Source organism: Ostrea edulis, chromosome 6 (assembly GCF_947568905.1).
Source record: "Ostrea edulis chromosome 6, xbOstEdul1.1, whole genome shotgun sequence".
NCBI classification, from domain to species: Eukaryota; Metazoa; Mollusca; class Bivalvia; order Ostreida; family Ostreidae; genus Ostrea; species Ostrea edulis.
The window spans coordinates 31,886,912-31,903,143 of record NC_079169.1 but is presented as its reverse complement, the minus strand read 5'-3'; the positions used below and the strand labels follow the sequence as shown (position 1 = coordinate 31,903,143).

Below are 16,232 nucleotides of genomic sequence, written 5' to 3'. Positions count from 1 at the left end.
ACAACCTGTTGGTCTATATTGATCGCGCGGGCTTGAGTATAATACCACACACGCGTACTTGGACAAGCCCGTGATGATGCAACCAGGTATCGGTAAATTTGATTTACTATACGTCAGTGATTCTTATTTGTGATGTTCAATTGCACGTGTGTTCACAAACCCACAGAAATTGACAAATTATTCGCAAACAATTGACACGTTGATAAACATTTGGACACCAAATATTTTTTGGCAATTCATTAGCCATTTGACGTCTTAATATCTGTCCATGATGAAGCGCTCCCGGCGAAATTAAATCACTGAATCCGCTACGTGTCGTATCCGTATATAGTCTTCTCATTATTCTGTTGGAGGAAATTAAACTAACCCGTGTGACCTGCTTTGCATTTTTAATTGTTTGTGGTAGGAATGATTCTTAACAAATTACTCGGTATCATCTGAGGCATCCTGATGACGCGTGGACATAGACGCTGTGTCGGTCGTTATAAGAAAGGGGAAAATCTGCCCGTACTTATTTAAGAAGTCTTCTAAAGATGCTATTGTAGTGTAACCATTATTCACACTATGTATACTATTACACTGTAGGTGTGTATCATGCTTCATTATTAAATGTATGTTGAAACATGGAAAAAGCGACGTCATAGTTCTTAACTATGACATCGACTCTGATTTCGTATTTACTTGGTTGACTGTATACTGTTTAACGTATCTAGAATTTTTCACTCACATGAAGACGTCACCATTGCCGGTGAAGGGCTGCAAAATGTAGGCCTATGGTCGGCGCTTACGGTCATTGAGCAGAGAGGGGTCTTTATCGTGTCACACCTGCTGTGACACGGAACCTCGGTTTTTGCGGTCTCATCCGAAGGACCGCCCCATTTAATCGCCTCTTACGACAAGCAAAGGGTAATGAGGACCTATTCTAACCCGGATCCCCACGGGAATATTTCGTATTTGAAATATTTATTGAACAATTGTAAACCTCTTTTACCAGCATAAATCATCAAACCTTATTCAGATATTCCAAAGGTAAAAAGATATCTAGGATGCTTGTCAGAAGGATAGTGACTAGGGTTTAGAAGATGGACGGCTTTTTCCAAATGGATAAAGATGCAGGATTTGGTGGTTAAATGTATATGGATAATACGTTTCTATTAAAATTATGATAGATAAGAAAAACATTTTCATTTCAAAATATAACATATGAAACAGTCTGTACAAAACCTAAAGCAAGAATCAACTAGATGGTCCACACATAGTGACGTTGCTGGTGTTTAGTGCAATCAGTATGCAACATCTCACTCCTTCTAAACAGCTCGCAGTTTCCTCTAATAAAGTAGTTTATTCAGAGCTACCAGACAAACATGCTGAAAAAAGGCAAACGCTAGTTTTTAAAATTTTGATTTCACCCTTATTCAATCGATATACTCTGTACATTCTGACGTCATCTACTCTAGTCCATAGATAAACACACAGCCACCCCTATTTAGAAAATATGAAATGAAGATTTAAAACAAAGAAAAGACGCATAGAAAATGTACCCCTCCAACAGTTACACGTGTCAGTTCAATTCATTTACCAACAGTACACCAACAGTATGACGTAATACACATGTATGTATGGTGTCCAGTTCCTTGCTTTACTTTCGATTTTTCATCCTAATATTCAAACTGCGTATCAGTTTAGCATAGTGGTCAAACGCCTGCTTCGTGATCATGGGTTTGAGTCCTAGCCACCAGAGACCAGAGTCCATTATCAAATGTTGGTACATGTAGTGATTGCTCCTCAACACTCGGCATTAAAGGAAAATCACGGATCTTTCCCAGGAGACCTTAAAAACTGAGGTCCCGTGGCACAGTAGGTATTGGAACGATAACAAAAACCTCATTGCTAAATGACACGGAACATCGAGCATAGGTACAATTTCTTGGCACGTAATGCTGGCGACATCTCAATCTAACATTCTCAAAAAGACGTAAAACTGCCCCCAATCTATCAATTCTGATATATCAACCAAATACTTTTAACGGTAGAGGCCGCCAAATGTTAGGCTGAAGCACCGCCGCAGAAGTAGTTTTGGTTTGAAAATAATACAATCTGTATATTGAATGATTGTTTGTATTGTGTGTGAAAACACTAATCAAAACTGTCGAAACTGGTTATCCTTTATCAAAGAACTGTCACATCGTTTAAGCTTTTTTGATATATATGGGTCGTTCATAGTAATTGTAAACAATCGTATCTCTCTCTGTCAATTAGACGACAAAGACTACGTGTACATGATCATTTTATTCAAAACGTGCATAGCAAAATGCAGAGTGAATCGAGATGTTACATTTACATTCAGCTGATAATTTTTGTTTTAAGGTATTTGTAAACATCGACACCAATATTTTACCCCCCCCCCCAATGCAAATTCCATAATGATACTATCCTCGAAAATTTTGTTTTCCACTAAAACGGGTAGACATAAAATATCCCGAGACACAAAAAATTTCTTAAAATATGAAATACTGAAATTGAAAATGAATATTACAATGTAGTTTATCATTTTGTGCCCTGTTATATTGAACGGCAATCACAACCTTTGAAAAGGTACCGGTATTATTAGTGTAAAACCTCTACTTACAAGCTAATATAGTTATTTTAAGTGTCAATAATATAAACGAATTATGTAATTTAAGTTAATATTTAAAACCCTTGCGTTCAGAAATGACTCTATTAATTAAGACATGCATGTGGGAATTCTACCTGTATCGTCATTCTCCATATATAATTTATGATGATATATATTATTACACCTATTGGTGTTAAAACAATTCCTAAACTGAGCGTCCACTAAGACTACGATCTATTCTAAAACAATGTACAATATATTCCAAACTGTGCTGCAAGATGCATGATTTGTACAATAAAATTTTATTACGAGTTTTAGATATCGCGGTGTTGAGGATTTAAAGCAATCATTGAAGATAGTAATTTCAGCACGGTACTCGTGTGTGTTCAAATCTGAACAACCAATAAAATCCTATAGATGCTATGCATGATAGTTTTATATTTGTCTCAAAACAATATATCTTCCAACTCTTGTGTTTTCTTTTAACATTCCATGTGTTATATCAGTATGAATTACATAATACATGTATCGAAAAGTTGTTTTTTTCCTCCAAGATATATCAGAAATATGTCGGCACATTTAAATACCGTTTTAACGAATTCATGATAACTTAAAATGAAGAAGTATTGGAAGAATGTTGCAAAACATTTCACAACCTATTAACTCCTGTTGGCGGTAAACGTCCGAATTCTTGGTAATTAGTTGGGTTTACATTTTCTTTTTAATGTCAAATCAGACACCCTGGAGTTTTGAAAAGTTCAAGATAGCTTTACATAATTATAATATCAGACATTACTAAAAACATATTTTGTCAGTCCTTGCCAACTGCGTATCAATGACGAGACAAGACCTTCCATGACCTTAATAGATTTCATACCGATATTTATACTATATAATTAAAACTATCACACGTAGGGAAAGGATGCACCCCGATAAAATCTACAGCGTGTCACTTTCCTCCAATTGAGTCCGATCAGTCCTTTTCAGTAATCCGGACCAGATCCAATTCTAAAGCCTCCGTCTGCAAATCGACTCCTCTTTGATTGAGCAGCTTGACAAAATCTCTGTCTGCGATCGGAAGACCCGCTACAAGTGTCGGGATAATTTTACATGATACAGCCGAGGTAAGGATGATTTATAAACCAAACACAGGTAAACAAAGGGACTATCCGATCACAGTATAACTCACTGTGTCACGCCACCGAATACAGTGTCTTATATCACTGGAAGCTGAAACATTCAGTAAATCGTAACGCTCGTCAACGGGCACTCGCAACATTATCGATACAATATGAAAGGCAACGTGATGCCAAAAAGAAGGTTTATGACAAGGTGGTAATAATTCAATTAAATAGGCTCAAAATCGTAAATCTTCTGCTTAATCATTCCACAGTTTGCAACAAAAAACAAAGCACCTAAGTACCACCTGCTTATTGCAAAATAGGTACTTTTTTCTTTCGATGTACCGCTTTTTGATCGAGTTCCAATACACCTACCTGCCGGGCTGCAGACAAGAGACCAAGTTTGTGAATTTTCGCACGAACCCGTTGAATGTCTTTTTGAATAAGAACAAGATAACTAAAACGATATAATAGTGATGAGCATTGCAAAAACAGGGAGAGAGCGAGGCAATAAAAGTCGGTAACATACATAAAACATGCCTGCGATAGCATCGGCCCGCTAACGAGATTACGGTATAAAAATTAAACCGGTAAAACGGCTAGTAATCTTTTTCTCTCCTTGTAGAGACAATATTGACTTGTCAATGATTATTGAATTTGTTTTGAATATATTATTCGAGAACACTTCGGAGATTTAAAAAATGGCAAGATCGAAGTGGCTAATAATTGAACGATAATTCAACATTAAATGCCAAAGAAAGACAGGAGTCGAATCCCGAGATGAACTATTTAAAAATTTGGTTTCTATTACATAATTATGCGGCACCAACGTCAGGTTGATATATACAAACCATCCATCAGGCTGCTAAATGAGTCTTGTAAAAAATACTGAGTAGTGGAGAATCGAGTGTGTTTTCCATCACTCAAAAGACATCCTGAAGAACGCTACAGAGGATTTCATATCTTGAAAGAACTAGACACGAAATCGCAACATTGAGGCGCAACAGCGGGGTAGAAGCGTATACATGTACCAATCTCTGGCAGAAAATATTCATTCTTGTTAATTTGAGTCGTGACACCGAGAACGATTCCAACGTAAAACTGACTTGAACTGGAATAATTTCAGAAAAATTGCATGCAACGGTACTTAGATGCCGAGTTCTATAAAGTTCCAAATTGTTCTATAAATTCAACTATCTATATCTTTATGGATGTTTTTCCCCCGGATTTTGTTTTTCTGAAGTGCGCATTCATGCTTCCAATTCATAGATTTTGTTTAATATTGAAAACAATGTAAAATAAAGAAAAAACAGCAATCCCCATTTTCATTTATTACATGTAAACCCTTTTAAGATATGTTTTAAATAGGGATATTTAAAAACTACAAGATCGAAGGTATATATATATATATATCTGTGTGTGATAATTGAATAACTCTCATTTATTTTATTTATATGTTGTTGGTTTTTTATTTTTCCAATTACTTCATCTATTTTAGAGTATGTATGAAAATTTAACTAATTTCTATTTGTTTCATAAGTCTATCCACAACATACTTCGAATTATTATTGACCATTTATAAGTAGGGGGGAAAAACATGTAAATAATGATAAAAACAAACTCCGACTGAAGTATAAAAATTTCATGGCTTTATTCATCAAGAACAAAGGATTGTCTCTCACTCATCTGGCATATAATTGTAGGTGAGACACAGGCAACATATGAAATGTTGTAGAATCTACATTAATTTGTAGAGATAGATGACACAAAACCTTAACATATTATTTTTCATCATAACAGAGAACATGAATTTCAAATAAACTTTAATGTATTCATTTAAAAAAACGTTATTTCCTAAAAAATAAAATTCTCAACACTATTTGACAATACTTGACGATTTGAAAACTCGTAAGACCACAACGAAACAATTGATTTCAATATCTAAAGTACGTCATGAATGTAGTCTGAATCATTTTGCCATGAGAGTTTAGATGGGCGATCATTGATTTATATATAAAACAATAGTTTATACAACAACAATATGTACACAGTATATAAATAAACAAAACAGAGGCATTTCTTTGGTTTTGTAGTAATACTTGACGAAGCGGATTTGAAATTAGTGTAGATACATTATAACACAAGGTTTCCTACTACCAGTAAAAGCTTACCCGGTAATAAATTTGTTGGAGTCAATTTGCAGTGTCTGGAACACCTGCTAAATTCTGTTAATCTACTTTCAATTATCTGTGTCCTAAGGGAATATTAAAACACAAATTGTATAAATTATTATGCTATTTGTACAGCACGGCTGTAATATCATCATACACTTTAGTATGAGAACAAAGTCCGGATTTTCTCTGTAGAATTCTTTGGTATAGTCAGCACATTCATACTTTCACAAGCACACTGGATTTACAAAGTCTCCTTTGAACTGATGACTTCGGTATTTTATGAACACAAAATTGACTAGATATGGGTTAAATCCGGATGTCCCAACATATGAGTAAAGTGATGAGTTGGATCGAGAAGCCCAGTTCCGGCTTCCATTAGTCTTGTTTTTGTATTTGGGAGTTTATGTTCCTTTTTCCATTTCATTCTCCTGTTCTGAAACCAGATTTTGATTTGTCGTTCTGATAGACACAGTGTATGAGCGATCTCAATTCGTCTTCTACGCGTTAGGTACCGATTGAAGTGGAATTCCTTTTCTAACTCCAGAATCTGGTGTCGTGTATAGGCGGTTCGATTCCTTTTTGATTCTGAAACCAGGTTGTTTCCTGGAACAGACGGAAAATATAATCAATAAAATATCGTGAAAAGTTACTATCTACATCACAATTAAAATTATTTAATATATTATGTAAGTAGACCTATCAATTCATTTTAAAAGAGTTACATGTAACGATTCATTCAGAAATGGTAATATTTAGAACTGAAATATTTAATTTTGAAAATCACCTTGAGGTTCAAGTGTTAAAAATAATTTAAAACAATTTGGCCGTCGCCATGGAATACCCACTGTCGCATATCAATGAAGCAAGGGTTAGAACCTGCTCTTGCGTAAATATGTGAATTTTCATTGTGACAGCAAGAAAACAATTTTAAGGACGAATGACACACACAATAAGCACCTTTGTACCAAGAACTGACGAGGTAAATACCAGAAACGAACCTAACGGATCACGGAAATCCGGGAAATAACATTCTGAATACAAATGTTGCAACAATTATTACGTAAAAAAGAAAACTATTTTGTAAATGTTTATTGTTTCCGTGGTATTTGTTCAGTGTAAAATTTTATTTCAACATCTTCTAAGAAAATTCTTAATCTTTCAAAATACATTTAGCGTGTTTAAAAGTCGCCTTGAAAAAAATAAATAAACACCTACATATATCTTCACTATGATTCATGTAAAGCACATCCTCTTTCTGTGTCACTGTACACGAGTACTGGATTCTTAAATAAATTTTTTAAAAAGGTAGAATTTTTGGGGTTTCCGCCCTGCGTTGTTTAACGTGTGAATTTTATTAAATGAAACGAACAAACAATGTGTTCTTACACAATTTACGTTTGAGACGTAACAAGCTGATGGGTCACTGGGAATGGTGACCCTCTCTTCGTAAACAGCAGAGAACACGAAATCTAACTTAACACATGACAGTTATGTTTGTCCGTGTATCTGGTAGAAATGACGACGACTTCTATTAATTTTCTGCACAAATTTAATTACATAACTATTGGAAACAGAAATCTTAACGCGAAAAAACATGTCATCAAATTTATTTTTTTTAAAAGAATATTTTTGTCTTCTCTTAAACTATTTTTTCCCTTTTAGATGTCCAATAAGTCATGCCAATATAAAATTGAATTTATCGAAATAGAAATAGATGTACACGTGTATTTAAAGTAATACACCTTGAATGTTACATTCGACTTCTTAAAAATGTGTATTTACTCTGAAAAAAAATGGTTCTAGAGATCGAAATTGAATGATGATGTACTTTATTTCTGACACATGTATTTATTTTTTAACCACATGAATGACTTCTAATTAACATAGTTTTTTAAGTTTTATTAATTCACGAAAAAGCAATACGTTTGATACAAGATGTTTAATATCCATACGACCTTGGCCCTTCCAGTGTTTAACTGAGAACATTTCGTTTTAATATTTGGCATTAGGGAAAATTACCTTGAGCTTCCATCGAATGGATTTCATGCCCAAAAAATATTTACCTATATCGTGAAATATTTTCTTCGATTTTTTGTGTTAGAAAATAACTTATTTACATTTAAATTAATTACATTCCTTTTCAAATCTAAGCAATATTTTTTCGATTACAGAATTGTTTGAAACGATAGAGACAGCGCCTGTCCCTGAGATAATTTATGATCAGACCCCTCTCCCCGGACTGTGACCCAATTATTAGGACTCTGACATTGGACAACCAACAGTAAAATACCTTCTCTGTTGACGTTAACACGGGCTAAATTTCTTCATAAATCTTAGCATTTTGACACGAGTAATTTTCATTTTCCCCTCATATTGTTGTTCGTTTTGTACCGAATAATCAAATCAGTTAAATATTAAAATAAACTTTGTGAATTATTGTTTAAAACGATTTAAAATTGTCTAGGGAATAATTATATAATACAAGTATTTATAAACTGTTTGAAATTTCTCTCTCGAAAACCTACGTGTAAATAAAATATTCAGCGTAAGTTAAATGTCACAATCATTCGAACTAATTGAAAGGTTGAGCAATTTCTAACAGTATGCCAAAATAGCATCAAGAGTTTGAGAAGAAAAAAAATAATATCAGTAACAAGCTGTATCGCAGGGAAATGTCAGATCATGCACTCAAAAAAATCTGCATAGATGCGGGGCTGAAAATATCAATTAACACTTGATAGGAATTTCAATTTAATCCCAAAACACGAGTGATGAAATTTACAATTAATCAGGCGTAATAATCCAAGATGCACGGGAGGAAAGGAAGTGGGGGTGACGAGGTACGGGCGAGATGTGCACTCAGAGTTTGGAATACATGACAAGTTCCCGACAGTACTGGAATGGGCCGAGATACACACAGATGTATTTTATAATTGAACTGTTGTTTTTTACGAGGTTTGGACGGCAAGGGTGAAGTCAGATAGACTGAGAGACCGCGAGTTTGACGCGTTTACGATTGTAATCAAATGAATGCAAGTCTTCTTCTCTTTACAGGTCCTACTTGAACAGAACAATCTGAGAACATAAAGTTTTCTGTCGACTTAGTGAATGAAATTTCAATAATGTGAGACGAAGATCCGTTACCTTAGCAATACACACCCGAATTCCAACAATCTTACGATGCGTGTGTAAGATAGCTGGTATTGTGATTTTCAATTGATTTATAACGATGGTTATTAGCTATAATCGCTTCCCATTAAAGCACGAGGTGAGAAGATGCCCCTTAATTCAAGTTTATAGGCAATTTGTATCCATTATGAGGATTTAGTTTTATGATAGATTGTTTCGGCACGCGATCTTAGCGGGATAATTTAGCCACGACATTGTACATCACCTGATGGCTCTATTCACTTGTAGATGAGTTTGTAAATGATTTCATTATTTTGTCTCACGTCTTTCATTAAAGAACAGGTAAAAATCGTCATACTACTCTTCTTTACTGGAAGATCTGGGCTTTTAATGCACCGACACAAACATAGCTCGCATTTCGTAATCTCAATATATAAATTATTAATAACATTTAGCGTAATGTTTACAGACGCACCAACCATAAAAACACCGAATGTAAATCATTCATAAGAAATATGACATTTGACAGCTTGCATGCGAAAGAGAGAACAAAAAATATGAAATAACGCGGAATCAAAACAGATAGATTTAACTCCGACTTGATTAAAATTTTTGTGCCTACCTGGATTATTTCCCTGACTCTTCTTCATCCACGGGTAAATGACCGGTTGACCATCAGATTGTTGCTGGGCACAGGAACTCTGTGAGAGGGGTGAGGAGTTTTCATCTGGTGAGGGGACGGGAGGGGGGCTAGGTGTGGAGGATTGTGAGGAACCAAATCCATTCAATGTCCCTCCCCCACCCCCGCCGTGGTTAGAGACTGGGGGTGAGGGTCGCGGCGGTGACACTGGTTCGTTGTTCGTACATCCTCCAAACTGATTCGGGGTATATTTTTCTTCGTCATAGCGTCTAGGGTCTGGAAATCCATAATGTGTCTGAAAATTTGTTCTATAGTAATCTGTTCCATGATTTGGAATATAACTTTGTTGTGAAAACTCATCAGCGGGAGGAAATTTCGGCTCTGTGTATTGAACTGGAGTCATCAAAAACGAACTCATGATCATTAATTTTCACCGAATTGGTTGTAAATAATTCCAACTCGTTACTACACATATTCTAGTTTCACTTGGTAGCCCTCCCATCTTTCTATATCATTCTATCACGTGATTATGAGCAGCCAATGGGTGTACACCTCCAACCCGCTCAACCAGAACGATGAAAACTAGGCGAACCGTCAGTGGCCTTTGGCTATGTACAGCTATTAAAATATTTTTACCTAATAACAAGTATATTGTAATACCTTAAACCCGTTGTAATAATTGAAATCCGGGACTTAATCTTTCTTCAAGAACATCATGTTTTGACGGTTGTAATTTAAGAACATGATTAACTGATTACTATGTCGGAAAGATCAAAATGAAACAAGTTTGGGTGGATTTGCAAGCGGTAGAAACATGGGGTTTTAGAGGTATTTTTTCTGTATTTGTGATTCTTTTTGATGAATTAAATGTTACAATTATACATCATGAAACTAAAAGATCATGACATAAATAAACTCAACAACTCTGGAATTGAATTAAAACAACTAAAACTTCTTAAATTCTTATAATTTCTAATAAATTTCTCAACTTGTGTACAAAATATTTATACAGAAATGTATTTCTAATTACTCTTTGCATGTGACTTATAGTTATACGTACGTGGAATAAATAAATAAAATATTTTGTTAACATGATTTCCTTGAAATTAATATATAGCTTACATTTTAAGTACTTGAAGTAATGTTGTATTGTTCGGAAATCAAAATAAAAACAACCCTATTTTTTATCCCTAACAAAACAAAAAATAAACCTGTTTTTCTTTTTGTTTCTAAACGAGGATTTTTATAATAAGTTTTAGGAGACAATCTCCCATCCTTGTACTTGTGCAAATGAAATTCTGACATGACTCCAGATTTATGGCGATGGAGTGGATGTGAAAGGAATTGAACAGTTAACCATTCAGTTATAGGGCACTACTAATTATTTTATTACCCATTTAGAAATAGGGCATCACTAATTATTTTATTACCCCCCTTGACTCGTATTGTTCACACTTTCTCTAACTTCAGACGCAATCACAGGGTCTTTATTATTGTTTATACTTTTTTCGGACACATTGTATTGCAACTAAAATTATTTCGTTTCCTGTAAGACGCAGTGTATACCGTTGTTTTCTTTAAACCAATTTTGATTAAAAATTGATTGGTTAAATATTGTTTAACGTCCCTCTCGAGAATCTTTCACTTATATGGAGACGTCGGATTGAAAGAAAATGTTATAATTGTAATAAATCTAAATTGTGAAAGAATGAAAATAATAAAATTGAATAAACAAAACACACCACAGTTAAAATCTAATACATATTCCATGACCATAAAAATATTTTTTCTGGTTATCTTAATGGAGACGGTAGTCCGTGAGAACTGTATTGATTATTTGTGTAAAACTTGACAGCTATTCATGGATAGTTTGTACACTTCACAATTTGGTGTAGGAAGATTCATGAAGATGACACAGTGCACATGTTGCCGACTCAGATGTTGCAGGAACTGACAGTGATCGGACAGAGTTCTCACATCTAGCCACACGTGCAGGCAACAGGCATAAAATCAAATCATGTGTAAATGTTACCAGTGCATACATATGTAGCAACTCCAACCGTTCATGTAATTAAACATTTCATTGGTGAAGCACACCAATATACATACACATTGTATCTCCAGATAACTTATTAAATTTATATCAACCCGTTTCCTTGACAGTAAGATACGTAAGTAATAACTACATGCCCAATTTTGTGCCTGTACATGTGGCTTTATACATGTGAGTATGAGACAATACTACTGTATAAACTGAATGTTTTATATACTATTTTTAACAAAACAAAAAACAAAAACAAAAAAACAACAACCTTTATTCGATGTTATCAAAGACCAATACGAATGACGTATTGCCAATTACAAAACCATCAATGAAAAGGAAAATAATTTAATCCAGAAATTACTTTAAAAATACAAAGTTATTCCTCAAAATTGATAAACATAGTTATCATTTCATTTTAGTCATATGATAATATAAGTTCATTTGTTAATATTTAAGTTAAATTTGTTGATAAATAAAATGTTAGAGGCGGAGCGGTGTTTCATGTATAACTTAAGAATTTACACGATCATTTACATCAATAATCCGAATGCCAGTAAAGTATGGTGTATTGGGTTACGGTGTTTGTAAACCATAATAGGTGCAATAAAAATGTGTAAAGTGTAGTCCATAAAAAGGCAATAAAAATTTGTGAAGTACAGTCAATGTGGCCATAAAAATTAGTGTTTGAATTCCGCGTTACGCCAGGACCGGGAAACACACCAAAGGAAACAAAACATGACATATTACGTGTTAAGGCGCGTGGTGCTTACCCCAGAGGCTGTACATCCCGACCTAGGGGATATCTGGTCAGAGATCTTGCCAAAATATGTTGATAAATGAACTCAGATTAGGCGAGTTGTTTGTCCAGTCTGAATTCAAAGAAAAACATGCAAAATACCTCATCGTACCTTGTCTTCAAAGGGTTTTTGAAGACAACTTTTCGTTGGGTTTTGGTAATCCGAAGTTTTCTACGTTTACATGTTACCCCGGGATAATCAACGATAAACAAAAACATAGATTTTGGCAGATAAGCTTTTAAAAAAATAAATTTGAAAAATTATGATTTGATTCATCTAAATTAATAAATTTTAACATTTGCTGTAAGAATCCAAAATAATGATGAAGTTCATTATACTTGTATGTAATGACAGAAATTACTTTGGTATGCGAAAATGCCTTTGCTAATTTCATAGTTAACTTGCAGATATTATATATGGACGTGTTTATCACTTTCTACAATTTTCTTTACAAAAAAAAAAAAATGTTTATAATGTCTATACAAATTTTTCAATACAAACTCTTGTTTAAATAAAATCCAGGAAAATTAATGTAAAAAGTCAATTTAATATCTTCAATAAGAAAATAATTCAGTCATTGCACGTGTCTCTATCCAGCAGGTCCGGGTATTGCTAAAGAACTCCAAATATATCTGTCAAATCATTACACTGAGATTTTTTAATAGAGATAAAAAGAAACAAAATTCGAAGAGTTTCGCGTCTTTGAAATTTTTTGATTGTTAATAAAAGCCATTCAAATGTGAATATTTATATATTTACGTTTCTATTCATTCTATATTCCAGTAGCTCGTGTGTTGGAAATAAGTATAAAAAATACGGATATATCATCTTATCTAGACAACACGCAATTAAACTATGTTCCAAAAAATTCAATGCAATAGTTGGGGTCACAGTATAATATTACAATAATGTATATCAATATGATTCCCAAGTTCATTTTCGAAGCTAAATCGTTTGTTTTTTTATTCACTTTATGTGGCAAATATACTGATGCCTTTCATCATTAGGAAAATAATTCAAAATACATAAAAAAAATATTTCATATTCATGGACTCATCAAATTATTAATACAAGAGGAAATAAATCTTTAACTTAACTCCCTTATCAATCCGAAGTTATCCGTTACCGGTATTCAATTTATGACTTATTATGAGAGAGAGAGAGAGAGAGAGAGAGAGAGAGAGAGAGAGAGAGAGAGAGAATTTACCCATAATCAAACATCTATATGTGTATGAAAAGGATAAAGGATATATCAAATATTTTGATCTATAATTCTAATTTCAAATCTCCCTGATTTTATGTTTAATGAATTCAGCAACATAAGCAAACACAAATTAACATGCAAACATATGCTTAAGGGTACAAGTAAATGAACGAGAGACAAGCGGACCTACAAATATGACCGATTTTTGTTTCAGTATTTGATTACTTCTCTTGTATGTCTTCTTTATCTTATTTGACTCGTTCTTGTTTCATTACTCGAACTCCGTCAAATTTTGAAACTTCTTGCATTCTCTCCCCCTAGTTTGTCGTACATCTCCGTTAACTAATTTTCGTTTCATTACTTGCCGGCGCACAATTCCCTCCTCCGACGGCCACAAATTCAGACCGGGGACTTCGGGAGGTCAGGGGACAGCTGGGTCATTGTTTGGTCAGATATTTCTGGGGAGGGACTGTCAGGGGGATGGGGGTTATTAATGTACACATTTTTCATCTTCACCCAAAAGACAACCGGTTCTTTTCATGAGCAATTAGATTCCCATCGAGCGATTCTGGTCCTCATTGACAAAACTTCAAGGATATTAATGATGGCTGTGAAATATTGGAATGTAGCAATTATTATTTATTGAGATAAATGGAGCTCTCACTTGACTCCCCTTTACTTTTTCTCACGAAAAGTTTTAAATTATGAAGACGAAATCGAGAAAGGATGTAATGAAGGCTTAAAGTGATAACATTTTAGGCAATCACACTCTCTTGAATGTCAGTTTGTGTAGACAAAACGTACGTATGTCATATCCTTTTCTTTATATCAAATTGTAGCAGTCCGCAGTCCGTATTAAGTTGTCAAGACTAACCTAGTTTACCATTTAACTCATATTTTGACAGGAATATCATGGGTGTCACCATATTTATCACATGTAAGTAAGAACCTGGGAAATTTTTTTCTGCCATTTTTCAGACAGCAAACATATGGCGTTGATGTGCATGTTGTCTTAAAAGTTAACTTCAGATGTACATGCTCTTCAACAATGTGTAAAAATAAAGAACACCTGTCTTATAAATTTTCCATGAATTACAGAGTAACTCTTAAATTTACTTAGATAATCTAGAAAAAGAAAATTCACTCAACATAGTCAGCTAACATTTACAGATCACTGAATGAGGTAGATTTAAGTGCATTTCATCAAAATGTAATTCCACACGAGATTGGGTTTTGAAATATGTAATCTGTAGGAACTGCTATTGATCTGCAAGATTTATCACATGCACAAAAACTGAAAACGAAATCACGAAACACGCCACCCGAATTTGACCTCTGTATAATACATGTACCACATGCAACAGCGATGGACCTGCTTCTCACATGTAAAATGCCTTTCATTTCAATTTCATTCACTCCGGCATTTATTCACTGACATAATTTGCTATAACACGATGGTGCTCACAGCCGCATGATTTAAAACAATTTTTTTAAAAAACATACATACAGTATATATATATATATATATATATATATATATATAAAGAAACTTGTACAAAATGTTTAAAACAAGCTACCAAAGGTATATGTATATATTCTTTTCTGAGAGAGAGAGAGAGAGAGAGAGAGAGAGAGAGAGAGAGAGAGAGAGAGATATGCATACAGTCATTATCTAATATATTAAAGGTACATATATATATTGAAATTTATTTTTTTTTAAAGAAAAATATAAACACTCAATGAAATGGTTCCAGCAGGTGTCAAACATATCTTTTTCACCATTTTTATATGCAATATGTCTTTGAGTTTCATAAAATGTATTCATTAGCGATATCGCAACATTTACATTCAGTGTCTTCCTTTACATCTCATAGTGTAGATATAATATTTCAGCTGAGGAATTTTTTAAAATTTACATTCAAGATATTTTGTACATGTACACAGCACCGCTTTCATTTATACAGATACACGCCATTAAAATGTAATCACTCGATCCGCCTTACAAGTTACATTGTATAGAAATGGTAAAAAAAAAACAAACCCCAAAACAAAAAAACAAAAACAAAAACAAATGAGTGAGGTTAGTCAAAAGCTTCCACTAGAATTATTTTTATCAGTAGTATGTAACTTAATTTAAAAAACAAAACATTGAAGGTAATTGCATTGTTTTCGATTTACATGTTCTCTTCAGAATAAGTCTGTGCAATAACAAAAGCATCATTATAGGAAGATCTAATAAATGGAGATGAATCCCCATTACGCGGGTCTAATAAACGTAGAATCAGACGATAATGAGCCGATTGTTTCTAGTACTGTGTTAACACTGTGTCAGTACACATCAAATCACCGATTAAGAACAAATAGAAATGTCCGTCTCCATTTTGTCACATACAGTTGTACTATATGTGCCTTTCATTTAAATACTTAATATAATGGGCGGTCCTTATCTATTATGAGATCATAAAAACCAATTAATTGGGAGGGGGGGTCGAATGATTTTCCCTGG

At 33.9% G+C, this 16,232-nt stretch overlaps 1 protein-coding gene across 2 annotated transcripts; it reads right to left on the bottom strand.

Annotated features, from left to right (window-relative positions):
* Positions 1-5,365: 5,365 nt before the first annotated feature.
* Positions 5,366-10,310, bottom strand: LOC125647379 (homeobox protein Hox-A5-like). 2 transcript variants are annotated; one of them, XR_007359964.2, is made up of 3 exons: positions 9,664-10,310; positions 5,511-6,515; positions 5,366-5,476 (listed from the first exon to the last, which is right to left on the bottom strand). XR_007359964.2 is itself a non-coding variant. In XM_048874058.2 (2 exons), the coding sequence occupies exons 1-2, from the start codon at positions 10,103-10,105 to the stop codon at positions 6,208-6,210; spliced, it is 750 nt and encodes a 249-aa protein (XP_048730015.1). In that variant the 5' UTR covers positions 10,106-10,310; the 3' UTR covers positions 5,366-6,207. The 2 variants fall into 2 exon arrangements, 1 of the variants encoding a protein (XP_048730015.1); XM_048874058.2 differs by having other exon boundaries at positions 5,366-6,515.
* Positions 10,311-16,232: the final 5,922 nt, after the last annotated feature.